The following is a 23655-nucleotide window of genomic DNA, read 5'->3' as shown; positions in this document are numbered from 1 at the left end:
ACCCAGAAACTCTCTCTCTGTCAGCGCGTCTCCAGCTTTTCAAGCTGCATCTCTGCTTCTTCTGCTGGACCCTTCCCGGCCTCTCAACTGCTGATTTATTCAGCTGCTGCGTGTTAGGATGCTCACCGGTGCCAAATGTACTTTTTCCCAGCCTGAAACACAAGAATCTTTCAGCAAACCCGACACATGAAAAACTTTGTGTTTCTTACTGCACATAGACAGGAAATAACATGAAAACGCTGACAGATTACTGAACAGCTTGTATACATGCAAGGATGAAACCACAACACATGTCAGGTCATCATGTAGATGTTCCTGAAAAGAGGTCATGATGTGGGTGGGGAGAGTGTGCCGGCCATCGTCAGCAGACGTGAGAATAAAGAGTCGCTGAACCTCAGGGGTCGGGTCAGAACAAGCTTCCTGTCAGATGAATCCTCTTCATGTCCTTCTGCTCGATGAAGGGGTGGATGCGAGCCTAACCCCAGCTTTAAAGAGGTTAAAAGTAATCAGAGTAAGTCAGGGTTTAGACTTTAAGATCAGGGTTTATTCTGGCTGAGGGTGCTGGAGGCAGCGCTGCAGGGGACAGCATGCCGTGGTTGCTGTTGAAGGTCCGTGAAGGCACCAGGACATCAGTGGAAGTTCTTCAGCTGCGAATCAGCTGCTCCGCTGTTTCATCCCTGCTATCAGAGACTGGAGCTCCCTGCAAGCCTCAGCTTCTCAGATATGCTCGAAACCATTTTTCACTCATGTGGTCACCTCGCTGTGTCCCACAGGTGCCTCCAAGTCCCCTGCGTGTGCAGCAGCCATCAGCACGGGTTTGATTTAAAGATCTGGAACCAAACTTTCTGCTGCTTTAAATCTTTAGGTTTTGGGTCAGAAATTTTGTCTTACTAGCCAGAATCAGCCCTGTGTGATATTTTAGCTCAGAGCGTTCAGCAAACTCGCAGTAATGCGATCACCAGAGGAGCAGACTTTCGGTCTCTGTCAGCCCCTGCTCTGCATTTTTCCACAGTGATCCGCTGGGTCAGATTTGGAGGGAAATGTGCTGGATTGCAGGTTTCTGAACTCTGCTGTCGCCCCGCTGGGAACACAAGACGAGAGGCTTTGTTTGCCCGGGGATCCTGCACGAAAATGAAAACGCACCAAACAACAGATCGGCTCCAGGAACGCAGCTTCTCTGCCATCGGAAACCATCAGCAGGAAAACCGAAGGAGATATTTGTCTTTCATAATATCATAACACTGTGCATGCATCATGAAACTGTCTGCCAGCAGAATGATTTGAACAGATGTGGATGTAATCTCAGTAGGTAGCTCCACGGGGAGAACAGAGACAGATGCTGAGGTAATTTATGCTGCTAAACTCCACTTGGATGCAAGCACAGTTTGTAATGCTGTAAATTGATGAGCTGTAGAGCCAGCGGGCTTCGGAGGCTGGCAGGGGGTCTCCTGATTAAAGCCAACTTTTAACAGAGCAGAGAAATGTTCCAGGAATGATCAGACTCAACACACATGAAAGCGAAAGTACATGCCTGGGAAACAGAGCAGGTTACTGGGTTTATGTCCCAGCCTTCATCTCCGTCACAGCACAGCAGGACTGTCCAGGTTAACCGCCGGACTTTAAAGATGGTCCTGTGTTGAAATCTCCTGGATAGCTGGGGTCTTTCTGCCCCGGTGCTGCCTGCTGACTGACTGCTGCATGTCTGGACTCGGTCGTCGGAGCAGGTAGTTGGGAAAAGCAGCTCCTCAGTGTAGAGTCTGGGATATCTGTGGAAAACTCATCTGGACAAATAATCGGGCGTTTTATCCCTGTGCAAACAAAGCTTACAGGTAGACGCACGGGTGGGACAGAGTTTAAGAGGTTAATAGTGTTTTGATTGGCTGTGCAGCTTGCAGGTTGGTGTTTTGTTACCTCTGATTGGTGGAGATGACTTCGGACTCCGGGGAGCGGCTGCGATTATCTGCAGTCTGTGAAACTGTGACAGCATTCAGTGTGTCACAGCTACTTTCTCTGCTCCGAGCATCCGTACAACACGAGGTGAAACACACCGACCCTGGAGACTCTGTGGAAGTTTGGGCTGAAGGAAGTCCTCGGTGTGTTCCAGTGGATGAGTTCATGGGAATCTTGCCAAACGCAGTTTCTAGGCATGTCTCTGGTGCACATTTTTCATATCTGCCATCTGCTTTAAATTCTCCATGCAGAGCTGAGTGTTTATCTGAGGCTGAAGTCGGCTTCCTTCAGTCCGAGATGACAGATTACAGCTTCATTTCTTTATGTCTACAGAAAATTTGGGCCCTGATATTTTGGCTTTTCAGTCTGTGACATTTTATATGAACCGTAACATTTGTCACTTTTGTCGTCCCAGCAGCTGCAGGTTTCATTATAGTACAAATGTGAACGGTTACAGAAGCTCTACATTAATATACCACACCGATTTAAAACCTCCATGGCAACAAACAAACTGTTTTGCTTGCATGTCTCAGTTATGTATAAGCTCAGAAACTCTGCAGGTGACTGTTGAGATGTGGCGTATCTGACACCAAACTACAATTCATGCTCAATCATCCGGGTACAGAAATCCCAAAAAGTTGATTCTGTTCATCTGGTGGGAGAAACGTTTCGTCATCATCAGCTGACTTCTTCAGTCTCAGCTGACTGCAGGTTTCAACCTTATAAACAGGACATTTGCACAATGACTGAAACCAGCAACACTGAATGAACAATGGGCTGTAGCTGCAGCTGAGACTGAAGAAGTCACAAGGATGGATGGATGGACAGGTATATAATAGGCTGTCCAAACCCTTACAGTGAGACATTAGCCTTTCCGTGTGGTTGGACAGACAGATTTCTGTGACACAAGCCCAACGGCCTCACCTGGTTTGTGCTGTGAGGATACCAAACGAATGCCTTAAAATCAAACTTTTAGGAGCAACACACTGATCCTGTGCTGGGCCTCGCTCTGTCCCAAAAACATGGCACCACAGCCTGAAGCTGTTCTGCTGATGTTCACTGGAGAGTAAGTCACCGTCCACAGAACCAGTCTGAGAAAGGAGCCGGGTGGTAAACTCTGGTGTTAAATGTTTGCACTCTGCCTGTTGGCATTGTCGGGTCCAAAATGTGGCAGTCGGGGTATTTGGGTCGATCCATCCATGGTCCGGCTGAGCAGGACAGAGCTTTATCAGACCCGGCTCCATGCTTCCAGTCCTTGATGTCCGGGTTTGGTAAGTCTGTTCAGGCTGCGGCCTCAGTGACCACGGTGGAACCGGATGTGGTCGTCTGCTTTTATAACCCGCCCACCTCCGAGTTGGATTGGCTAGAGTTAAAGTAGGCTCCCTGCCTGACCTCTGACCTGTTCTGTCTGCTTGAGTAAAAGTGATTTATGTTTGGTGTCTGGGCTTAAACCCCGCAGAGACGGAGCAGACACCAGCAGTCAATGTGACACTGATTAACTCATTTTGACTGGAAACTTCACTCTCTTCACTGCACCAGTACAGCGTCAGCATCCCTGCTGATGCCTCGATCTTCCGGTCCATCTCATGTTCCACCTTTCCGTCAGTTTTAGAGATTCGTCTGCTTCACGCTCTGCTGCAAACCACCTCAGCATGAGGCCAGAAGAACCCCGTCATGCACAAAAAGTGGCACACCATTCAGAGGGTCCCAAACATCATATTAACTATGTTACACCCCTCTGATGCCCCTGCTGGCCATCCAGTGCTGCTGCAGGACTCTTTGGGTGGTGCGCAGGCTCAGCTGCTACAACTTACCTGATAGGTTGGAGATAAATGTGTGCCTGGTTTGGTTTGGACAGTGCAGGTACCACAGCCTCTTTGGTTGGTATGAACATGTTCCTGTGGTTGAAGGTAATCGTTGTCTGGCTGCAGGATGAATTTGCTGACGCTGCATGTTTGATTAGATTAGACTGAGAACCTGTGATGTTCCTTTTTGCATGGGACAATAAACTGTGTTTAACATTTCAGCTGTGAGTTTGCAGATTAAAACTCTGTAATTATCTGGTCGATATTCTGGTTTGTATCACCTGTTGTGGTGTTTAGGACGCTGTGGGGAAGAAACAGGGCTGCTGTGTTTTAAAGCTCGTTTCAGACTCTGCACTTCACTGAAGTCTGCAGAAGATATCAGCACTGCTCTGAATCCCCCCTCTGTCCTGTGGAGAAAAAGAGCCTGATCTCTCCTCTCCCCATCGTTACCTTGACCTCCTTCCTCCTATCCTCTTCGGCCCCCTATTTCCTCATCCCTCCTCGTTCTTCCCTTCCCTCCTTCCCTCCAGTCTCGCCACCAGCGTCCAACATTCTTTGGCTTCACACTGTGATGAATGCTGTCAGAGGACCCGACAGCTGAGTCTCCACTGTCCTCCATCATCCTCTTTCACCATCATCCACTTCCTCTCTCCTGTCGCTTCTTTCTTCATAACCAGGACACATTTTTAACTTCCCGTCTTTTCATTTTCTCTTCCATAAACTCTTTTTTTGTCTTCTCTTTCTGTCTTGTCGTCGTGGACTGTTGGCCCTCCCTCTTCTCCTCGTTGTCTGCTTTTTGTTCAGATTGTGATGAATGTTGGTGAACTGGATCCAGAACCTCTTCTATAAACTTGTAATGAATGTTTGTCAAAGCTCCAAACAGCTGTGGAGTCCTTTTGCTCTTTAGTTTGTCATAATCGCCTCCATCTGTCTTCTTCTTCCTCCTTCCCTCCATCATTTCTTCACCTCCTCCTCTGATGAACGGTCAGAGCTGAGGACATCCCTCTCACCTCCTGCAGCTCCATCATCTTCTGGCCTTCCTCCACCCCTGCTCATCTCTTTGCTCCTCCCGTTAAAGTTCCCTCCCCGTGCTTTAAATGCTACAAGGTGACGGCTGAACTCTGTGGATGCCGGTAACCTGACCTGGATATCCATCGACTTGTTCTCAGGCTTTCTGTTTGGCTTCCTGCTAAGTGACAAGAGAATTTACTGTGGCTGTGAAGCCGGATTTAATGATTAACGCCGTCTCTGCTGCTCTGTGTCCACAGCTCGGTGGCCGTGCTGAGGGAGTGCATGAACAACGAAAGTCTGGTTCGTTTCTTCCAGGAGAGGCAGGCGACCCTGAGCCACTCCTTGCCGCTGGAGACGTACCTGCTCAAACCAGTGCAGAGGATCCTCAAATACCACCTGCTGCTACAGGTGACCCTTCATACCACCTAATACTACAAGTTGCATCGCAAATACTACCAAATACTGCATGCGGTGCCTGAAATACCTCCAGACATACAAGTTATCTCCAAATACTATCAGATGTTGGTCAGAGCAATTCAAAAACAGCCTAACGCAGGTTGTACTAATGAATACTGCATATAGAACCTCAAATACTTCCTGCTACCACAGCTGACACTTTAAATGCTATCAGATACTGCACACATGAAAGCCCGTTACTAAGTCCTGAAGTATGGCGGGAAAAGTCTCAAATACTTGGTCAGGTACCATCCAAGTACATCCTAACGCCTCAAATTCTAGTAGCTGAGTAGTTTCTCAACACCTCAAATACTAGCTTTAGTTCAGCATAAATGACTTCAGTCCTACCTGATACTGCTAGATGAGTTACCGCCTGCTTCCACGTCCTAGGACCAAACGTCCTTAATGATGTGACTCTCTGTGGTTCCCTGAGGAAGCTGATTGGTCATCGTAAAGCTTTGGTCTCCAGGCAACAGGTCTGTCTCCTGTCAGTAAACAGAGGGTCAGGCTGAGACCTCTCAGCGCGTCGCGTCTTTAAAGACGAGCAGTGCAGCGGTGCAGCCGTGCAGCCGTGCAGCAGTGCAGTGTGTCCTCAGCCACATGTGCGGGGTTTTTCCCAGGACCAATAAAATGAGGATAAACTCTGACATCATCTCAGTGTCTAAACTTCTCTTTCTGCTCTACGAGACGGCTTTGTTCTGTCCTCTGACCACAGGTCCTTCACCGTCTGTGCTTCAGTGAAGTGCGGTTATCCTTCTGCTGATACGTCAGGAGTCTCATGACACGCTAACGTGTGCACGTGTAGGACAGAAACAGCTGTTTCAAAGACAGGGACCGCGTCTGAGACCAGCTGTGCAAAGACGGCGATAAAACAACGCCAAGTCCGTGTGCAGTCACATGCAGTCTGTCAGTGATGAAACGGGGATTAAACCCTGACACCGTTGTCGTCTGCACACAAAGAAATTTGCATGAATTACTTAAATTCAGAGTCTGTGCAGAACGCAAAGATCTGAAACTGCAGAACATACACAGGAGCAGGACCGGAGGACAGTCAGCGAGTCGGCTCTGCAGTGCAAAGAGGCGCGCCCGGCCGAGCTGCGCTCATCGCTGCAGACTGACTCAAAAGGACTGAACCGTGTTTATGAACTAGATCATAGTTTTTGTTTTCATGGTGAATGAACAGGACCCTCGTACCAGCAGACTGGAGGAGCTGGGATCCAGCTGGTGGACAGCTGGACCACCCGAGCCACAGCTGTCCCTCTGTGTGACCCCGTGACAGGCTATCACTCGGAGGTTCAGTGCTGCAGGTTTACTTTCCAAACTCCTTAAAACTCGACTTATCTGATTTCAGCGTGTAGAAGAAGTAAAGCCAGCTGACTCGAGTTAACGGGACAGGAAGACTCGTCGATCAGTCGTGAGCTCTGCTTCCCATTTTCTTTGTTGAGTCAGTGTTGGCACAAACACCAAACAGGTGCTGGAGCCCGTTTGTGCCACAGTCAGCACCAGGAAACGGTGACTCCGTTAAATCATACGAGAGCGAACTGCAGGCTAGCCTTCGTCGTGCTGCACGCTGTTCTCATTATTCTGAGAAGAAGCTCAGCAGACGTTTGAAACAGACGAGTCTCAGTTAGAGACTTGCAGCACAAAATAAACCCACAAATTCTAATAAATGTCTTATGAAATATTTACACATGTGTGTAAATCTGCGTGCGCACAAATACACTATAACCTTGTGCAGGTGCCAGATCCTGCCTCAGATACCACCTGATACTACAGTGTCATTGTGTGTTTTATTGTGAACATGCAGAAATACTTGAGTAGAATCCAAACGGATAAAACGATGGAAACAAGCTGAAGCGGTCCGGTTTAGGAGCAGAACCATTTGTTCTTGTGCCAAATTCCCATCGTTATTAATCACGTCTGGCTGAATGAAGACTTGTGCTCCAGATGTTTAACATGATGCACAAACACCTGGATGAGGCGGAGACCTGTTCATCACATCTGTTCACACCGACCGCACTTTAAAGGAGGTCCTACGGTGTGAAGCTGAAGCCGCAGAGGCCTTCTCACTCAGCCGTCTGCTCCGTGAAGCAGGAACAGCTTTCCCAGTGAACGTGCCGAGTCTCCTCACTGGTCCCAGTCCAAGCCCAGCTCTGGGAGCGGGCGGGAGAATGACACAGCTGAAGCTGCTCTTTGTTCTCGCTTGTTGGTCTGCAGGATTTGCCTCTGCCGCTCTGATGACTGCAGCCAGTTTAAACATCGGTCAAACACGTGTTTGGATCCGAGCTGGGATTTTCCCAGAATCCTCAGCTGCTCCCGTTTCAGTCCATTCTCTGCTAAGGCGCTTCAGGGTGCAGTGGAATGTAGCTGCACACATACTCTGAGCTACTTCCAGTCCGCTGCCTCTCACAGGGAAGCGATGCTTTTGTCCTCCAGAGTTCACAGAACGACTCCATGAACACGAATGAAATGTGGCTGATCTGCAGCTTCAGGTCACCTCTGGCCTGACCTGCTGCTGCTCTCGCTGATCACTCACAGGCTCCAACACACACTCAGGACACGCTGACCGCCACAGGCTGGACGATCAGTTTGAAGGAATTAATCATTTAATTAGTTTATTGGAAAAAAGACCACTAAACCAATCAGGACACTTATGTTCCCTGTACTTCCTGACTGTGACAGAGAACCTCTGAATATTTGCTCCACAGCAGGTCAGATTTCCCCACAGTCATTTAAAACCTCTGCTACATAAACAGCTGTTAAGTAACCCTGCGCTGGGGGGTTAGAAACAGCCACTCCAGCCCTGTGTGTATGAAAGCTCTTAGTAGCATGACTCCGGTGGGACTCGAACCCACAACCTTTGAATTCCCTCCTGAAGGATTTGCTAGAAGTCCAACGCGCGATCCGTTGCGCCACAGAGCCACACAGTGATGCGCTTTGGCGGCAGTCTAAGGGTTAATGATGTTTTGTGTCCTCATGTTCACGGTGGTCTCAAAGCAAATTGGGTAAAAGTTACGAGGACACAAACCACAGTTTATCTGAGGCTCGGAGAAATCCCCGTCTGTGTTTTGGCCTCAGCAGGCGGAGGCTCGGAGCGGGGAAGGATCTCAGGCTGCGAGATGCTCTCGAGGCCCGAGCTGTCTTTTAAGTCCTCGTCTCGTCTCGTTTCAGGAACTTTCTAAGCACTTTGATAAGCGCGAGCCCGGATATGAGGTTGTGGAGGACGCCATCGTCACCATGACAGCAGTCGCCTGGTACATCAACGACATGAAGAGGAAACAGGAGCACGCTGTGCGGCTGCAGGTAACGATGATGATGATGCAGGACCCCAACATGAAAACAGCTGCTGAGAAACATAAGGCCCGGGGGCCAGAATCGTCCCAGCAAAGACTCTAAAGTGGTCCACTAGATGGCTTTGGAAGATGTGAAGGAGGGCACTGATACTACTCCAAGTAATTAAGTAACATGAAAGTTCCTGTTTTTCATGATAGTTCAGCTTTTTACGACGAGTCCACAATAAAAAACAAAATGACACATTTACTCCCGACCGCCCAAAGAACCATGCTGACAGATTTCTTTCATTGACTTTTTATCTGAGAAATCTGAGATGTACTGTTGAAGTTACTTGTCTTTTTCTTATATGACGATGTTTCAGTTAAACGTCTTTACACTGACAGAATGAGGACGTTTCACTGGTCCGGTCCATGTGGCCCACGACGTAGAACGACTTGGACACCTTTGGTCTACCTACGAGCTACCATTCAGCAGTTATTAACAAAGACTGTATATGAAAGATGGACACGGCTACCATATGAGTTTGTGGACTCCATATTTGCAAGTTTCATTGTTAGCATGTTAAACATCATTAGCATGGGTTTTTGACCTGTTTGTGACCAGATTTAGCCGAGGAAGTGGAGCGCAAACATTAGCAAGTTGATGCTAGTTAGCGAGTTAGATTAGTTAGCATGTTACCTAGCTAGATGTTGCATAGCTGGGACCCCCATCGGCTTTTAGAACCGATGAAGCCTTTCATTTGTGAGGTGAAAGATCTTTGAGAACCTAAAGCGCAGACATTTTGAGAAAACTGGATCAGAGATCTGGATGCAGCTCTTTAAAGGTGCTCAGTGGTTCTCTAGAGAACGCTGGGCTTTTCCAAAGAACCCTTCTGAAAATGAAGGATCGGCGCAGATCAGCAGGTTTAGGTCGGGTTCACTCCACTGTGGTTAGCCTGTGACCTTTCACCCATGTCTCTCTCCAGGAAATCGAGTCCCTGCTGGTGAACTGGACTGGGCCGGACCTCGGCGGGTTCGGCGAGCTGGTTCTTGAAGGTTCCTTTAAAGTCCACAGGGTGAAGAAGGAGAGAGCGTTCTTCCTGTTCGATAAAATGCTGCTGATTGCCAAGAAGAGGATGGAGCAGTTTGTCTACAGCACACATATTTTTGTAAGTAACGACACGTTTGAGGCCGTCGCGGGTCGTGTCTGCACTCCTGCATCACAACAAACACACATGCGACCTCCCAGCTGACTGCCAGGAATCAGAGGCTCATCGCCATGACTGACCCGGCAGCAATACTCTGACCTTCAGGGTTTCTCACGTTTGTCTCTGTGTCTGCTCCTCCACCTGCAGTGCTGTAATCTCCTGCTGGTGGAGAATCTGAAGGACCCGCTGTGCTTCCGAGTGTCCGACCAGACCATTCCCAAACAGCAGCACGTAGTCCAGGTGAGGGAAACCTCGAGTCTCCGCCCCAAATCTGGGTCCAAATCTGGGTCCAAATCAGACTTTCCTGTTTTATGATCTCAGATGCAGCGACCTCACTGTATGTATCTGCTTCCTGATTTTTTGTTCTGCAGACAAAGAATCAGGAGGAGAAGCGACTGTGGGTGCACTACCTCAAGAGGCTGATCGTCGAAAACCATCCCGCATCACTCCCACACAAGGTAAGCAGGAATGAGGGAAGGACTCAGGAAGGTTCAGACGTCCTGGTCTTCCTGTGTGAAGCTCCCATGTTCTCCCCACCGTCCAAAGACACTCACATTAGATGTTGACTCTTACCTGCACACAGGTGAAGTTCAGCATCAATCACTGTGGTTTGAAGCATATTGCTGCTCACAGGAGATCTGATTGTTGAGTAGAACTGGCTGTGGTGGCTTTACGGCCTCTGTTAGCAGCTGTTTGGATGACGGCGCGATCTGTACCCGAGCAGCTGTTTGTTTGTTTCACAGCTGTAGTCGTGCTCCCAGCAGCAGCAGCAGTAGATTAACAGTAGAGTTTATTTTTTTGCAACTTTAATTTTTATTAATTTTAGTTAGTATTGAAAACGTTACAGTAAAGAACATTACAAACAAACAAACAAACAGTCTGGAGTTTACATTTCTTTTTTCACCTTTTATCACATGCAAATCTCTTATTATGTCTTGCTTTGGGTGCCGTTTAAAAACGCTTTCCACTTCCTCCATTGTCTATCATATCTATACCCCATCAGTCTAATATTGTATTCTTTCCATCTCTGAGATACTTTCTACAATCCTAATCCAGCCTTGCTGAGTGGGAGGGTCTGGTTGTAACCAGTTCTTTGTGACTGCCTTTTTGTTGCGGCTTGAATTATTTTTACTAAATACATGTCCTCCTTCTTTACCAGATCTTTATGTTTCCAAGGTACGTCACTTGACAGGTGTTTGGGAGTGCATAACCAAGAATATTATCTATGATCATTTTGAGATGTTCCCGGGACTTTTTTATTTTTGCACTTCCAGAATACGTGTGAATGATCAGCTTCTGTTTCTCTGCACAATCTCCAACAATTCTGTGGACTTGAGATCTGTTTGCTAACAGTAGAGTTTAGTAAAGAGTGCAGCATTTATAGTTTTTGTAGATCTTTGCTGCCACCTGCTGGTGTAAACAGTAAGGCGCAGCAGATGTCCTGTAACATGAGCAGGATGGTGATACATCCATGTTTGTAATCAGGTTACAGTGGACACACTGACTGTGAATATTTAACATCCCACATCCTGCAAAATTTACTCATTTCTGTTTGATTGGAATTTGACACAAAATGTGTGATTTTCTTCCTGCTGACAGGAGCACAAACACAACCTTCATACTGGAGGTTAGTCCAGCTCGTACTGCAGGAGTGTGTGTTCATGTCTCAGATGGCACATTATTAAACCAGCCAACAGTCCGATTATTTGTCGGTATAAATGTGAGTGAAAGAGTCAAAGTGAGAAATAAAAAGTCTACTGAAGGTCCTGACAGGCTCAAGCTGCACGGCTCCTCTTACCTGCTCATTTAAATCCACCTGGTTAATGTGAGGATTTGTCTTTGCTCACACGTCTGACTGATTCACTGATCATTTCCAGGCGAGGCAGGTCCTGGGAGACAACTTCTGTCAGTGTGAGTCTCACACACACACACACACACAGCATGCTTATGTAACAGTTTTTAGCCTCTGCACATGGAGTGACATCACTTCCTGTGTTTCAGCTCCTCAGTTCGAGCAGGACCACCTGAAGAAGTCGTCTGCGTCTCCGCGGCTGGACGACATCCACGCCTATCACCGAGGCAGGCGTCAGTCAGGTCAGGGTCAGTCACCTCCTCCTTCTTGAGCTGCTCCTCATCTTCTTCTCCTGCTCACAGGTCATGACTGCGACTTATTTGTAACACGTTTCCAAAAACGGGGAAAGCTGTGCATTAATCTAACGTCTGTTTAGGTGGACGCACAGACTGGATGTGAATAAAAGTTTTCTGAAAACTTCAGAAAACTTCCTTTACGGCGTCTCTCCCGTCCCTGCTTCATACGACTCGGGTGTTTTTGGCTGCATGAAGTCAGCAGCAGATAATAATAATAATAATAATAATAATAATAATAATAATAATAGTACATTTTATTTAAAAATAGCGCCTTTCAAAGCACCCAAGGACACTGTACAACGAATAAAAACACAAAAACTGGAAATATACACAGTAATAAGAATAACAGATAAAAGTTAAGAACATACAGAAGTTTAAACATAAGCAATTTTAAACAGATAAGTTTTGAGGGTGGACTTAAAAAGAGGGAATGAACTAATATTTCTGAGGTCAAGGGGTAAGGATCTGATCTGTACTCGGGTCAGTTTAGCCACCGCCCTGGTTCGTGGAAAGCGAGCAGGGCGCAGGTTTGGCATCATCTGACTGAAAAAAGAAAGAGTTCTCTGAGAAGCTTCAGAGCCCGGAGGTGTGCGTCATCATTACTGGGACCTTCTCAGATGGCCTGGTTACCCCTGCCAGTGCACTAATGGCCCCCTACCGCACAAACCATCATGGATGCTAGCTTTGAACTGAGTGCTGATAGCAGCCTCCGTCTGAGCTCTGCGTGGTGGAGGTCGAGCTTCACGCGTGGCTGCAGAGGTGACGGCGGTCCCTGCTGACCCTGAACCCACGCAGCGATCTCCAGCACACAGTCAGCTGCGAGAGCCTGGAGGTCACAGCTGGGCGATTGCACAACAACTGTGCTAAAGTTTGACCCACGCTCCTTTTAAATTCAGTCATGTGACTAAATTGGCTCGTTAGTTCCTAGTTACTTGTGGAGCATTATAAATTCTCTCCACTGGTCTATCGTCGTGCGTGGCTCACGTATTAAAAGGATGAATTTTTCAGTTTTGTGTCTATTCTAAATGACAGACCCGATCACCTCCTCTTAACTGTTGGAGAAACCTTTTGATAATATTATCAACTTTTGTGCACCCAAAATATAAGGCAGCTCACAGTCATGTAGTTTATCACACCAGCAACGGGACAGTTTGAATTTCAACCCTAACACGAGGGTTTCTTTCTGCTCTGTTTGTCCCTGCAGAGCCTCCAGAGCTGCTCATGTACACGCCGGAGAAGTCCAGGAAGAACCTGCCTCTGCTGCTGGAGGGAAACCTGCCGTACCGACGCACCAGGAGGCAGTCAGGTACTCAGACAAGCTTCAGCCACAGCTCAGGGTCAGAGGTGTCTCCACCCTTTATTCGTATAAAACACCAAACATCTGCTTTTTGATGCTCTGATCAAAAAGAAGAAACAACAAAGCAGCAGGGAAAGTGAAACTGACTTTATCCAAACGTGCTGGATGCTTTACGGTGACTCTCAGTAACCTGAAAAACTGCTTCCTGCATCGTGGAAGCAGCTCTAACTCATGACGATTATGACTCGCGCATATTGTCCTGGTGAGCGGCAGCGACCAGTCGTGCATCTGCATGTGTATATCTGCACTTTGGATTCCACTCGACCCAGACGACAGACATTTCACACTCTCTTCATCTCAGGATGTTAAGCTGAACTGTGTGACACACACCTGGGGAGATTATGAGATTGTCCTTTTAATTAAGCTGAAGATTCCTGAGATAACGAGAGTGAACAGGAAACCTGCGGAAAAAAAGAGCAAACGGAGAGAAACTCAAAATCATGTTCTCTTTCTCGTTTCCATGAGACCATGTGTCGTGTTGTGTAACAGTAAATGTTATGTTGCAATAACCAGCCTCTCTTCCTCTGTTCCAGCTCCTGCCAAAGACATCGAAGCAGTGTTTCATCCCAATGGTGAGACGAGTCAGACTCTTATCCACATGATGAGGCCCGAACCCAAACATCACCCTGAGAGCTAAAATGAAACATTAAGAAATCAGAAATGAACTGTGTCCGATTTCTCTGCAGGAGGTTGAAAAAGCTGTCGCTGATAAGCAGAGATGGGCAGTAACGCATTACTGTAATCCGATTACTTTTTTCAAGTAACGAGTAATGTAAGGGGTTACTATTGCAAAAACAGTAATTAGATTACCGTTACTTTCCCGTAGGAACGCTGCGTTACTGCGTTACTAAAACCGTGAGTTTTTTGCGAGAATGTCTCATGACAGTGACGTAAGCGAGTGCGACGTTCGTGCCAACAGCTGTCTGCAGATCAACAATGGATAATATATCGAAAAGGGAGAGAGTAGTGAGCGTGCAGCGTTTAAAGCGTGGAAGTACTGACCTTACTTTGAGTTTGATTCCATAAAAAGTGACAAAAACATTAGTGTCCACTGTTCACTGCGTGGGAAGAAAACTTCTTTTTACAGCGAAAAAAACCCAACTCAGGTTGTAAATCGTGTTTTTAAAAAGTAACTAAGTAACTAAGTAATTAATTACTTTTGAAAATAAGTAATCAGTAAAGTAACGGGATTACTTTTTGGGGGAAGTAATCAGTAATTAGTTACTGATTACTTTTTTCAAGTAACTTGACCAACACTGCTGATAAGATTGTTGTTTTAGTTCATCGTTTTAAAGCTGCCACAGCTCCAGTGTCACGTGGAGGTGGAGACGCAGTGAAATCTCCCACAGAGATTCCCCCGCTGCAAACGACACCGCGAGCCGGGATGGGGCGCAAATCCAAATCCAAAAACAATATCGGTGAATAATCCCTCTGCTTTCCAGAAAACGTCAGTTTTCCCGTCATTTTCAGGTGGATTGCTCCTTCTGTGCATGTTTCTGCATTTGTCACAAACCCAGGTTTAGTGTCGCAGCGATATATGAATTGTGGGTAATCGTTTGGGCGGTGCTGGCAGAGATGCTCAGAAAGAATCCGTGAGCTCATGGGGAACGAGTCTCCGAGTCCGAGTGTGCGGACTTTGGTTCTGGGCCTGGATCTCAGTAACTAACAGCAGCTGTTCACCACAACTTGTTTTTCACGACTTGTGAATATAAATCATGCATTTCCACAGCCAGGGGGCGCTGTTGCTCCTGGAGTGACATTTACCTGCTGAAGTGCAGAAATCTGAAAGATGAGCTCTGAAACATCACGTCTGTTTCTGAATGAGAAAGCTAACAGCTGCAAAGCTGAGGAGTTGCCACAGCGGGACATGTTTGAACTGGGAGATGTGTTTGCTCCAATATGGATATGTTGTTGACTGCAGGAAGCAAATTAGACCAGGCTCATGTTTCCTGCAACTCTCCGGGTGTGGGTTTGGCTCGGGCCTGCAGCGCTGGCTCAAGCATTGTTCAAACATGAAACTTGCGGTTATGTAGTTTCAGATGCCAAGTTGCTAAGTGCCAGAAAACAATAATAACACTCTGATAACATCTTTCTCTTTGTTCTCATCCATCACGGCGTCTGTCACCCGTCTCGCCCCACCGCTTCACTCCACCCGGGAATCTCCCAGCTATGAAGGTGAGACACATTCTGAAATGTGCAGCTCAGCTATTAAACGGTTCATTAACCATCAAAGATCCTCCGGTCCAACATCTCAACGGCATCGTTTTATTCACTATCACAATAACATCAGCATATAAACATGGTTGTGTTTGTTGTTTTTATAAATATTTAAAGATTTCTTGTGATAATAGTTATTATTTTTATAATCTGTACAGTCTCGATCATCCAGGAAAGTAAATCTCCAAAAGTTGAATCTGTTCATCTGGACGTAGCGTTTTGTGGGAGAAACGTTTCGTCACTCATCCAGTGACTTATTCAGTCTCAGCTGACTGCAGGTTTCCCCAAACCTTATAAACAGTACATTTGCATAATGACTGAAACCAGCCCACTGAAGGAACAATGGGCTGTGAGGTCAGTTCCTTAATCATAATTATGCAAATTCCCATGACCATTGATCAACAATCACTGACCAAAACCCACTGATCAAAGAACACTGATCAATGGCCATGAGTACCATTCACAGAGAGTTGGGGTGTAAGATGGCGAAAGATCTTTCGAAAGATCTTTGGCGAAGATCTTCAGCCATTTACAATGCTCTTGGGATTGCAGATGGCGAAAAGATCTTTCGAAAGATCTTCGCCATCTTACAAACGCTGTGATTGCAGCCATTCCCCAACTCTCTGTGAATGGTACTCATGGCCATTGATCAGTGGTCTTGATCAGTGGGTTTTGGTCAGTGATTGTTGATCAATGGTCATGGGAATTTGCATAATTATGATTAAGGAACTGACCTCACAGCCCATTGTTCCTTCAGTGGGCTGGTTTCAGTCATTATGCAAATGTCCTGTTTATAAGGTTTGGGGAAACCTGCAGTCAGCTGAGACTGAAGAAGTCACTTGGATGAGTGACGAAACGTTTCTCCCACAAAATGCTACGTCCAGATGAACAGATTCAACTTTTGGAAATCTGTACAGTTATTCTTATTTTCATAATGTCTAGCTGGCCCAGCTTATTATTATCACTTCATAAATTTGTTGGGTGCTGAGCATGTCGGGGTGGGAATGGGGGGAAATTAAACATGAACACTCACATTTATGTCAATATATGTATTACATAATACATATATGTATTATATATGTATATATGTATATTTATGTACATTTAGAAGTATATCTGTAGTTTGAGGGTGATTTCAGTGATTTCAGTTTGGAGCTGCTGAACACTGATGAGTGTGAGTTTGCACTGGTGGTTTTATGCTGGACTGTAAATCTAAAGAAAACTGTTACTGTAACAGCAGGCAGGCAGTGAAGGCGAGCTGTGCCACGCAGACAGCCTGGGCTCAGCAGGCAGCAGCAGCACGTTGGCCTCCTCCGTCATAGAGGTGGAGGCCGAGGGAAACGCCGCCAGCCTGAAGCCTCAGCTACGACCGAACAAGGAGGAGGTAACTTTGGCTTGTGCTAGCACTCGTCAGCACTGCAGCCTCAGAGGAGGATGCATCTGCGTTAGTGCTGAAGCATGGATGGATGGATGAGTGAATGGATGGATGGATGGATGGATGGGTTAGTTTTCATAATGCACTACACTATGAAACACATCTGGCCTGGGGGGTCTGGGGGAAATTTATAAGGGCTCAGGAGCCCTGAGTTCAGCCAATTCCCACTGCAACCCCACTACAGTAATATAATAAAATGTATTTAATCAAGCCTGTGCACAGATAGTAGGTTTGAAAACAGGACTGTATCAAACACTCATAGCATCCTTTTCATGGTGTCTTTTCATTTCTGTTTGAATGAGGAGGAGGAGGAAGAGAAGGAGGAGGAAGAGGAGCTGACCCCCTTCAGTCCTCCTCCCACTCTGTCCATCACAGAGGAGATCCTGGAGTTCATCAACCAGAGTAGAGCCAGAGAGGGGCTCGCTGCCATCCACACTGACATGACGGTTAGAAAACAGAACACCCACCATAACCTGACATGTGGTCAACCACGTTTAAGGACACGAGTCTGAGTCAGCCTCAAGTGGACTATATATATATTTTTCTAGCCATACTTGTTTAGATTCAGTGAGACTGTCACACCGTGCTGTGATGTCATTGATTATTCGCTGTTTTACTGAAGACCCACCTTTTTGAAACCTCATGTATAAAGAGGACAAATCCTGGGTTTTGACATCTGAACATTGTGGCTTAAAATCTTATCACATGACAAATTACATGTTTAGCAGGACAGAGCCTTAAGACAGACCCCCCATTACCAAGGACCTCAAGCAAACAACTCCTTTACTGTACATGTTCTTGTTCAAGTTAGATTTTGTTAATTTAACCAAACAAACCAAATTCAGGCAGATATTTGAACAAATTCCAGTGATTTCCCCCCTTTTCTTTAAGATATTCACTAAACGCACTGGTGGGTGTCCATATCCCACCAGCTACATTAGTGCATACTACTGTTCATATGACCGTAAGTTTCTTCTTACTTTTATTCCCGGTGCAGATCCAGGATCAGCCCAAAGAGCCTCCATCTAACCAGACCAACTTCACCTGCCCGCTGCCCCCAGTCACCTCCAGCCAAGAACAAACACCCACAATGCAAAAGGAACAGGAAAGAGCAGAGATTGAGGATGACATCATCCAAAGTCAGACAGGAGAAAATGAGACGACAGAAAGTGAAGTCCAAGAAATTCAAGTAGCAGAAAGTCAGGTGGAAAAGGGAGCGGAAGTGCTTGGAGAAGTACAAGAAAATGATAAAGAGAAGAAGAAAACAAGTGAAAACGAGGATGGACATAAAATCGTTCCACCCCAAACACTAGAACTTCATCCACTCATCTTAGCAGAGGAAGAAAGCAAAAACAAAGTCATACTGATGGAAGAAGAAAAGCCAGAGTCCACGACTTCCTCCTCAAATCTAGGAGCCCCTAATCAGCCCAACAAGAGATACCACCCACCTACAAGAGGTTCCCACCTCACCAAGAGAGATAAGAAGATAATTGAAAAGATAAGAAGTTACTATGAGGCAGCAGCTGAGGCTGAAGAGGGCGAGGAAGAGGATGAAGAGCTTGCAGAAGAAGTAGGGTCAAAAAGGAGAAACAGTTTCTCACAAATTCCCTCTGGCTTGGTAAAGGAGACCATGTCACGGTTTGATGTCGGTGGTCACCAGGGGGAGTCAGAAAGTGGACCTTCCAAGTTGGAAGAACCAGAAAGAGATACTGATAGGGAGCACCTTTCTTACTCTGGTCCAGTTTCTTCCCCATTTTCAGTACTAGCAGATGCAAAGAGTGATGGACAGGCTGATAAACCAATGAGCTCTTTGGATTTTCAAGGAGAGGACCGAGTGAAGTCTTCATCCTCTACTGCGAGTCATGACGAGGAGACTTCAAATCCGATGAATTTGCACTCAAACCAAAGCAGGCCTATTGGAGAAGAGCCAAAGATTCAAAATGAGAATGTCTGCAAAGGATCTTTGGTGGAAAGACAGGAGGAGAAGATGGAAGGAGAGTCCAGAGATCAAACAACCATACCTGGTGCTGGAAACCAAGCTATTACAAATGGGCATGAAGCTAAGCCACCAGGCTCAACAGAAGCTAATGAAAGGCATGAAGAAACCTCTACACCTGTGAATAATTGCCAAAAACCTGAGACAAAAACCCAGAACATCTGGACTAGAACCAGAAACGGAGACCAAGCAAAGGCCATTGGGAACCTCGAGGACATTCCCAGTCAGATAAAAGTGGGTCGATGGTCTCGCCACTCCAGGATTGTCACTGCTAACCGAGCCCTGTTTGAGACCATGGGATCGGATGTGGCTGGTATCGGGTTATTTGAGGCGAACCCTGTGGTAGACCCTGTGCTGATAGAAAACTCAGAGCGTATTCTAAGCAAGGTCCAAACACTGGCTCGAATGTACAGTGCCAAAGCCAGCACCATGAAGGTCCCCCTGCATCAAAAACGCTCCAGTAGTGGACGGAACCAGTTGGTGGTTTCTGCCAGACTGTCTGGACCCTCAAGTCCGAGCCAAAGTAGAAGTCAAATACAGGCTGAAGCTCAAACTACAGCTGAGTACCAAAAACAACATGAAACAGAAACCGGTCAGTCAGAGTCGAAATGTGGAGCCCAAACTTACTCCATGGTCAAAGTTCAAACCCAAAACATAACACAAAGTCAGCAATGTCAGATTCAAACTAAAGACCAGAACCAGATTCAGACCATGAGCTGGAAGACCAAAGATACCCAGGAAGAGAGGGCAATAAAGACAGCAGAGAGCCTCACACAAGGTAAGCTGCCTTTTCTAAGACTTCCTCTAAGATGCTGTTACATTGGGTTTCTTGAAGACAGTTGAGGACCAAATTATTGTGGTAGCATAAGATAAGATAAGATAAGATCACTCTTTTTGTCAGTGCTCATCCCACATCAGCACTATGCACAACACAACACAAACAAGACAACACAGTAACTTAATAAATACAAAAAATAAAAAGAATGAGTGTATGTGTAACACTCTGTCCACGGTCTGAGAGGAAGTCTCTGATCCAGCTGCAGGTAGTAGAAGGAAGTCCGATATCCAGCAGTTTTACTATTAGTCTGTCTGTGGAGTATCGAATTAAAAGCAGAACTAAAGTCAACAAAGAGTAGCCTGGCGTAACGCCCCTGTTGTTCCAGGTGAGAGATGGTGGTGTGGTGAACTCCCTGCCATACCTGTCCTGAGTTGTTATTGCTGAAGTGGTCTACAATCCTCCTCTTGTACGCTGCCTTGGCCTCTCTGATGCCTCTTTTCAGCTCAGATCTGGCTGCACCGTACTGCGTACCATCACCGGATCTAAAAGTGGCGTCACATTCTTCAGCAGGACCTGGACCTCTTTAGTCATCCGAGGTTTCTGGCTGCAATACACCCAGAGACGTTTGTCCACAGTGACACTGTTGACACAGAAGTTAATATATGAGTGAATGCCGGCTGAGTGAATGCTGGCACGTCTGGCTGCTGCTGCTCACCGATTTATTCTCGTTTTTATTTGTTTTTATTTGTTCTAAAGTTATTGACGACAACTTGAACCAAGTAAATTTGGCGTATTTAAAGCGTAATCCTGTTTTGACTCGCTTTCGCAATATTTGCGGGTTTCTACTGCTCGCACTCTAGCTGCATGCCTGGTCTTTTACCCTTATCGGGCCTTCTCAGGGTGTCTGTGTGGTCTGTGCTCACCTGGGTTGTTTTTTCCATCGCTCGTCACCCGGCGACAGCTCTACTTCACTACTCTGTTACGGAACTTCTGCGACTCCGCTTTTGCCTGGCTGTCTCTCCACCTGTGGCTCTTTACCTCTATCCAGACATGGCTTTCAAGCCCCGCCGCAGGTACATCCACCGTGGGCTCCGGCGAAACTTCAATACCAATGACACTAACTCAATAGTGTCCATCTGGTCCAAAACTCATCGTCCTCCCTGCAAAACTGACCGAGCTGTTGACCACAAAGTGCTGGCCCACCTTGTTAGGGTGGCTAAGCCTACTGTCAGACATGGTAATTCCATCATCAGCTTCGGTCTATTAAGCATCTGCTCTCTTACTGGTAAGGGACATCTCGTCCAAGATCTCCTCTCAGACCGTAAGCTGGATTTTCTTTGCTTAACTGAAACGTCAACAGCCTAATGATTTTGTTTCACTTAACGAAAGGCTGCTTCATATCTCCACAGTTTCCCGCTCTCTCAGATCTTCATCTTGTTGTTCCTTCTGCTCGCCTTACGACTGTGGGGCAGAGAGATTTCAGCCGCTCTGCTCCTCGGGTCCTTAAGAAATATAGATTCCCTTATTTAAGTCACAACTCAAAACCTACTTGTTTAAACTGGCTTACTCGCTTTAATACAGATTTTACTTGCTGTCAAATCGTGGGGGTTTTTTTTGTTGTTGTTTGTTTTTTTAATTTGTTGTTTGTGGTTGTATTTTGCTGTTTTTTGTATTTTAATTTATTAGAATCTATTTTAATCTACTGTTTTATTGATGTCTTTTTCTCTTTGTAAGGTGACCTTGGGTTTTAGAAAGGCACCCTCAAATAAAATCTATCATTATTATTATTATTATTATTATTATTATTATTATTATTATTATTATTATTATTTGACAGCACTGATGTTGTGTGCTCTTCGAGGTCCTGGTGTTCAAACACAGTCCAGTCTGTGTTTTCAAAAACAGTCCTGCAGCTGATGTGATGCTTGTGATGGTTTTCACAGTCTTTGTGGCTGGGGGGGCTCTCCTCCTAACAGGAGCGTATGCAGGGATCAGCATGGACATGTGGTCTGACAAACCTAAACGTGGCAGAGGGGTTGCTCTGCAGCCTTTTTGGATGTTGCTGTAGGCTTTATCCAGTGTGTTTTCCCCCTTGTTGCACATTTAATATGCTGTTCAAATCTGGGGAATACTGACCTTAGTCTAAGTCAGCATGGTTAAAGTCCCCAGCTATGATGTGCACTGCATCAGGATGGGAGTTCTGCTGACTGCTTATTGTCTTGTGCAGCTCATCCATGGCATCCATGGCCGAGTTAGTATTAGCATCAGGTGGTACATACACGGCTGTTACCATGACAACAGTAAACTTGCGAGGTATGTAGACGGGTCTGCATTTCACAGTCAAATATTCCAAATCCGGGGAACAGTGGTTGTCTGCAGTTTCGGGAGTGGCCGTTCCCGTCGTGCTGCTAGCTCAATAGCCGAGTCTGGAATTGATGGCTGCAGCCAAGTCTCTGTGAGTAGTACAATGCTGCTGTCCTGTACACACTTGTTGACTGCAGGCTGTAAACTCAGTTCGTCTGTTTTGTTGGAGAGGAAAATACTTGGAAGCAGTGGCTTAAATGGTTGTTTCTAGCGGGCCGGCCCAGCAGCCACGCTTTTGCCTCCTTTGCTTACATTTCCTCTTTGGCTTGCCGCTGGGAAGAACCAACCACGGAGACCCTGAAGTTCTTATTATGTCCTCCGGAATGCCGTGGAAGTGGTGATAGTCCGACGTAATGTTTCTTGCACAGCATAATCCCAAACTCAAAAGATCCTGACGACTGTAAGTGGACTCTACTCGATATAGAGTAGTAAAAAACACATACGCCCACACATATACACGTATATACAAAGCACCAAACGTGAGGAGCAGTGAGCCGCTGCGTCTATGCACGCCGCCCATCATATGGACTGGTCGTATGAATATAAAGCCCCACCCACACTAAACTGATTAATTTCTCGCCACTTTAATGGCTGCCAATATGGCACGGTTCCAATAGTCTATGATACGATGTGGTTCATACTCTATTTTTCATTGTTTTTTCCTAGATTTCCAGGAGGCTGCGATGGAGCCGGTTGAGCCTCAGTTGTTTGGTCATGTGTTTGTCAAAGAACAGCTGACCACAACTTGTCACCAGCAGACGAATGGATTTAGCCTCTCCAGGCCGAGAGACTTCATCTCTGCTTTGACCAGAGAAAGAGACTCTGGTGTAGGCCATACTTTGAGTGAAACTTCCCAGACCTCCACCACACCTCAAGAAAATCCAGCCACTTTGTTAAGCAACCAATCATCCAGTCTGACCCAGGTGAACAGTTATGAGCACAGGTACACCTCACCTGGAGCATCGTCATCTTCTACAACAACCATTCAGCATCTCAGGACACAAGCTGAAGACTGGAGCTCCAGTTTGTGCTGCTCTGCCAGTAACAACAACTCCTCCAGAGATGACCTCCTGAATGAGAACAGGGATGTGCATCCAGATGTGTGAGTACTTTACTAATTAAGTAAAAATGAAAAGTATGACACTTAAAATAAAGGATTGAGTACAAAAAATGAGTTGAGATGATAAATTATGGTTAATCATATACATATCTGAAGAAACATTAGTCAGCACTATGGCAAATGACCAAATGTTTATTATATACATATAAAAGATTGAAGAGCCATTCTCAAATGGCCTTTAGAGGAACTGCAGCCGTTGGCACTTATTGTATGGGTTTCAGGCCCAAAGGTCAGATTTTGTATCAGGTTTTCCTGCTTACATTTCAGTTGTATGTCTAAATAAATCTCTTCCAGTGCCAGCCTTCCTGTTCCTTAACCACTAAATATTTGAAATGTCTGTGTAACTTTACAGGGAGTGCAGAATTATTAGGCAAGTTGTATTTCTGAGGAATAATTTTATTATTGAACAACAACCATGTTCTCAATGAACCCAAAAAACTCATTAATATCAAAGCTGAATGTTTTTGGAAGTAGTTTTAGTTTGTTTTTAGTTTTAGCTATTTTAGGGGATATCTGTGTGTGCAGGTGACTATTACTG

General features: G+C 46.0%; 1 protein-coding gene and 1 non-coding gene across 6 annotated transcripts in view; one reads left to right on the top strand and one right to left on the bottom strand.

Annotated features, from left to right (window-relative positions):
• Nucleotides 1-23655, top strand: part of plekhg2 (pleckstrin homology domain containing, family G (with RhoGef domain) member 2) — a 94049-nt gene that overhangs the window by 62321 nt on the left and 8073 nt on the right. For 2 of the 5 annotated variants that reach the window (XM_039622659.1, XM_031751853.2), the window contains 14 exons: nucleotides 5024-5174; nucleotides 8394-8525; nucleotides 9481-9663; nucleotides 9850-9942; nucleotides 10074-10160; nucleotides 11580-11613; nucleotides 11704-11802; nucleotides 13055-13156; nucleotides 13741-13779; nucleotides 15375-15382; nucleotides 16662-16808; nucleotides 17162-17305; nucleotides 17857-19633; nucleotides 22664-23099. In XM_039622659.1, coding sequence (XP_039478593.1) covers nucleotides 5024-5174; nucleotides 8394-8525; nucleotides 9481-9663; nucleotides 9850-9942; nucleotides 10074-10160; nucleotides 11580-11613; nucleotides 11704-11802; nucleotides 13055-13156; nucleotides 13741-13779; nucleotides 15375-15382; nucleotides 16662-16808; nucleotides 17162-17305; nucleotides 17857-19633; nucleotides 22664-23099 — 3432 coding nt within the window. The remainder of the gene's footprint in view (nucleotides 1-5023; nucleotides 5175-8393; nucleotides 8526-9480; nucleotides 9664-9849; nucleotides 9943-10073; nucleotides 10161-11579; nucleotides 11614-11703; nucleotides 11803-13054; nucleotides 13157-13740; nucleotides 13780-15374; nucleotides 15383-16661; nucleotides 16809-17161; nucleotides 17306-17856; nucleotides 19634-22663; nucleotides 23100-23655) is intronic. The other 3 variants (XM_039622662.1, XM_039622661.1, XM_039622660.1) reach the window with 3 other exon arrangements.
• Nucleotides 8053-8144, bottom strand: trnar-ucu. Its single transcript is given in 2 exon segments — nucleotides 8053-8088; nucleotides 8108-8144. It is a non-coding gene; the product is annotated as a tRNA-Arg (tRNA).

Source organism: Oreochromis aureus, linkage group 14, assembly GCF_013358895.1.
Source record: "Oreochromis aureus strain Israel breed Guangdong linkage group 14, ZZ_aureus, whole genome shotgun sequence".
Classification (NCBI taxonomy): domain Eukaryota; kingdom Metazoa; phylum Chordata; class Actinopteri; order Cichliformes; family Cichlidae; genus Oreochromis; species Oreochromis aureus.
This window is presented reverse-complemented; position numbering and strand designations above follow the sequence as displayed.